The following is a 4,274-nucleotide window of genomic DNA, read 5'->3' on the forward strand; positions in this document are numbered from 1 at the left end:
GTATATAAGATACATTATTGTATCTCACTGCCTACCTTTGCATTGATTTTCAGATACTACAAACACAGCTAGTGCCAGGAAAAGTAAAATATGATAGTTCATTTTTGTAGTCATCTTCTTTGTAGCACGGCAAAACTGAATGTTTTCATCCAGTCTAGTCAATTAAAACAGGATTGTATTGATTTTTTTAGTTTGCAATTTATGAATCATTTACCAAATTTTTGTAGATCATTTAGAGCTAAGATGACAAAAACTATTATGCTTTCAATGAAAACAAATACAAATTATTTCTTTGATGAATCAAGGGGTGTGGCTCATCATGAGAAGGAGGGTCAGTTTGGCAGATAGCCATGATGCTAAGGCTGATGAAATCCCGCACTCGAGCATTCACAGACCAAGGAAAGAGAGCAATAGAAAGCTATACAAGGAAAGTTAAGGAAACCTCGCAACCATATTTAAACAAGCTAGTTCCAGTGGCAACCAGATTAGTTAAAACCAACAGACACGAGGTCGAGAAACTCAAACTAGACACAGAGAGACTTGAAGAGGATTTTAAACAGTCAAGACAGACGCTCGTAGAAGCCACAAAGTCCATGGAGGGCATCAAGACTGAGCTACATGAGTTGTATTTACGAAGAGAATTTGAGTATCGAAAGTCGAAATCTGACGTGCAAGTTATACGCGAGATTAACGAGATGGAGAATAGTTTAAAAGAGAAAGAAGAACGGCAGCAACAGATCGTTGAAGATCTCACGAAAAAGGAACAGGAACTTTTTGATAAAACTAGATCTTCGTATCAGTCTTTATACAATTCTACAAGGGATTATGCAATGCGTTACATTGTATTAGGTATTGCAGTTGGTACCATAATGACCACTTGGAAGGGCTTTCAATATGTTAGTACTTTAAGACAATCCACGCCTCCAACTAATGATATTCCTCCTCCTATTAATAATACTTCAGTTGCTACTAGTGAAGTAATTAATGCCATCAAAGAACATTCGGAATCTATTACTTGTAGAATCCTTGAAGAAATGAGATCTGACAGCGTAACCTTGAAACATGACGTTATTGATGCCATTAAGAAATCATCTACTAATGTAGCAATGGAGACAGATACTACCCAACCGGTAGACTCAAATGATACTGCAATGATATTAGCATTGAGCTTAGCTGCAGGTGTTGTTGGGGGCGGTCTCTCTTTATTGCTATTTAGAAATTGAGAATTATTTTTCTAAAATTTATTATGCGCACTCTTGATACCAACACAGGCAAAACATATTGTATTTTATGCACTCTACATAAAGAAATGTAATGATAATTAATAGTTAAAACAATTAATGGTCAATCATCCTGTTCTTCTAGTGAAATATTATCTTCGTTGCTTCTACCTGTACTTGTTGTGTAGCCTGTCATCGATGCAATGTGAGTCAGTACTATACCAACTCCCATGAACGTGACTGTAACAAGACACAGCATGGCAGTCCTTGAGCCATAGTACCCCTCAGTGTTGCAATCAGCTGTAAAGTTACCAAGTACTATGTCACACTTAAAAAGACAGCCAATAGGTTGTACATTGGCACTAATGAGTAGAACTGTCACACTAAACCATATTATCACTATCATTGACAATGGTAGAGAAAAAGCTTTGAATAAATCGTGACCTCTTGACAGTAGTTTAATAGCTCCTGGTAGAACTATAGCCATTAGCATTCCTATCCATATGACTCCAATGAAAACATAGAGTACCCATGCTACTATAAGCTGGTGCTTGGGGCAGAAATTAGGATTCTCCAATGGTATGTCAGCAATGATGACAAACCAGGCATCAAGCTCTACAATGAGTGACATTGCCTCGATGATGCTGTGCCACATCGAATGACATTTCACAATCATTGCAGAATGTTGGTATGTATTGGTAACAATGTGCAGCTTGAATATGAGTAGTGGGACAAAGCGAAAAACCAGGAGAGAGACCACTACTAGTGCAGTCCCAGTAATAGCTGCTGTATCAATGCAATTTTCATTGCAGTTAAGCTCAGGGCCAAACGTTGTGAGGAGTGGTAATATCCTATCACCAATGAAAAAGCACAGGCCTCCTATTCCTGTTAAAACTTGGGCTGTTATTATGATCAAGAATTCACTGTATGATTGGTCCGTGATATAATCCTTATGCCTAAGAAGAATGCTGAGTACCACTGCAGCTACAAATATAACATAAAATGCAGCAAAAAGTCCAATTACAGTTGCAGCAAATTCTGCTTTGCTCTCTGCCTCCTTGAGTGTGAGGTACACAGCCTGGTTAGTAACGTTGGCCAAAATGGTAACTATTAGGAGAACAACTTTTAGTGTGCTGGCTTCTGAGTTGAACTTTACTACCTAAAAAGACAGTTTTAAATTTGGCTAAATTTGATAGATAGACTCACCATTGTTGTTGCTGCTTCACTGTTTGTAGATGACAGACACCAAAACTCTAACTGCTGATTGGTGTCAAACATGTGTGTTTGTAGTATCTCTATGTGTCAAAACATCCCCGGGTAAATCCACGTGGTTACAGTTTACGGAACAAGTATCCGGTTAGTAGCTATGTCCGTAAGTAAAATGGCGCTTTGTTTTGTGTGATTTTCTTATTTTCTTAGGCTAATACAGGCCAGCCAGCTCAAGACAAGGTATTAGATGCCGCCATAGTTGCTATACTGGCGAAAGTAGGGGATGTGAAGGGCTCACTCTCTAATTTTGTGGGGAAAATGGAACACGAATCACTCACGTGGTTAGAACAAATGTATCACGTGACATAATGTGTCCTTTATTTTATAGGCCAAGTGTCCTTGACAGCTTTTCTGCATTGTCAGGTCAGTTTGAGTGAGGAGTCGTCTGAATAGCGTAAATTAAATTAGGAAAAATTTTGCAATTTACCAAAATTTCAAATTACCCGCTATACAGCTATAATTATTATGGCCTTCTCAAAAATTGGCTGTTAAAAAATGCTCATAACTCTAAAAATATTTGTTGGAAACAGTTCAAACTTTCTATACAGCATAAGGGGATCAATATGCATCACAAAATGTAATAAAAATTTGGGGTGATTTCGGAGGCATTTTTTGAAAAAACCATGGGCTATAGCCTTAGGCATTTTTCAGATTTTGGCAAATTTGTTAAAATGGCCGTAACTCAAAAAATTGAAGTCAGAATCAGCTCAAACTTGCTATGCAGCACAAGTACATCAATATGTATCAGAAAATGTAATAAAATTTTGGGGTGATTCCCGAGCCATTTTTTGGAAAAAACCATGGGCTATAGCCTTGGGTATTTTTCAGAATTTTGGCATTTTCTTAAAATGGCCATAACTTGAAAAATTGAAGTCAGAATTAGCTCAAACTTGCTATGCAGCATGAGTACATCAATATGCATCAGAAAATGTAATAAAAATTTGGGGTGATTTCGGAGCCATTTTTCAGAAAAAACCATGGGCTATAGCCTAGGGTATTTTTCAGATTTTGGAATTTTTTTTTAAATGGCCGTAACTCAAAAAATTAAAGTCGGAATCAGCTCAAACTTGCTATGCAGCATAAGTACATCAATATGTATCAGAAAATGTAATAAAAATTTGGGGTGATTTTGGAGCCATTTTTCAGAAAAAACCATGGGCTATAGCCTTGGGTATTTTTCAGAATTTTGGCATTTTCTCAAGATGGCCATAACTTGAAAAATTGAAGTCGGAATCAGCTCAAACTTGCTATGTAGCATAAGTACATGTACATCAATATATATCAGAAAATGTATTAAAAATTTGGGGTGATTTCGGAGCCATTTTTTAGAAAAAACCATGGGCTATAGCCTTGGGTATTTTTCAGATTTTGGAAATTTTTTAAAATGGCCGTAACTCAAAAAATTAAAGTCGGAATCAGCTCAAACTTGCTATGCAGCATAAGTACATCAATATGTATCAGAAAATGTAATAAAAAATTGGGGTGATTTCGGAGCCATTTTTCAGAAAAAACCATGGGCGATCCATTTTCCATCGATCACTCCTTGGTTTGTGTTCACGGTGGCCTAATCAACCTGAGGCATAATGATGTACGGGATCTCTCTGCTTCTTTGATGAAAGATGTCTGTCCGAATGTCGTCAAGGAACCAGTCTTACAACCCCTCACTGGGGAAACCTTGCGATATCGGACAGCATCCACAGATGATGAAGCTAGACTGGACATTTCTGCTGAGGGATTCTGGGGCCATCGCTTTAGGAAAGTGTTCTTTGATGTTCGAGTGTTTTG

The 4,274-nt window shown here is 37.5% G+C and overlaps 1 protein-coding gene and 1 long non-coding RNA gene across 2 annotated transcripts; one reads left to right on the forward strand and one right to left on the reverse strand.

Annotated features, from left to right (window-relative positions):
* Positions 1 to 1,205: 1,205 nt before the first annotated feature.
* On the reverse strand, positions 1,206 to 2,558 carry LOC109590603 (uncharacterized). The gene is made up of 2 exons (XM_020006502.1): positions 2,427 to 2,558; positions 1,206 to 2,379 (listed from the first exon to the last, which is right to left on the reverse strand). Exons 1-2 carry the CDS (start codon positions 2,496 to 2,498, stop codon positions 1,345 to 1,347), a joined length of 1,107 nt encoding a protein of 368 aa, XP_019862061.1. The 5' UTR covers positions 2,499 to 2,558; the 3' UTR covers positions 1,206 to 1,344.
* Positions 2,559 to 2,562: 4 nt separating this feature from the next.
* LOC109590604 (uncharacterized) lies at positions 2,563 to 2,921 on the forward strand. Its single transcript, XR_002189404.1, has 3 exons — positions 2,563 to 2,592; positions 2,640 to 2,770; positions 2,818 to 2,921. It is a non-coding gene; the product is annotated as an uncharacterized LOC109590604 (long non-coding RNA).
* The last annotated feature ends 1,353 nt before the right edge of the window (positions 2,922 to 4,274 follow it).

The sequence above is a fragment of the Amphimedon queenslandica genome, unplaced genomic scaffold, assembly GCF_000090795.2.
Source record: "Amphimedon queenslandica unplaced genomic scaffold, v1.1 AMPQUscaffold_9788_Cont18020, whole genome shotgun sequence".
Taxonomy (NCBI): domain Eukaryota; kingdom Metazoa; phylum Porifera; class Demospongiae; order Haplosclerida; family Niphatidae; genus Amphimedon; species Amphimedon queenslandica.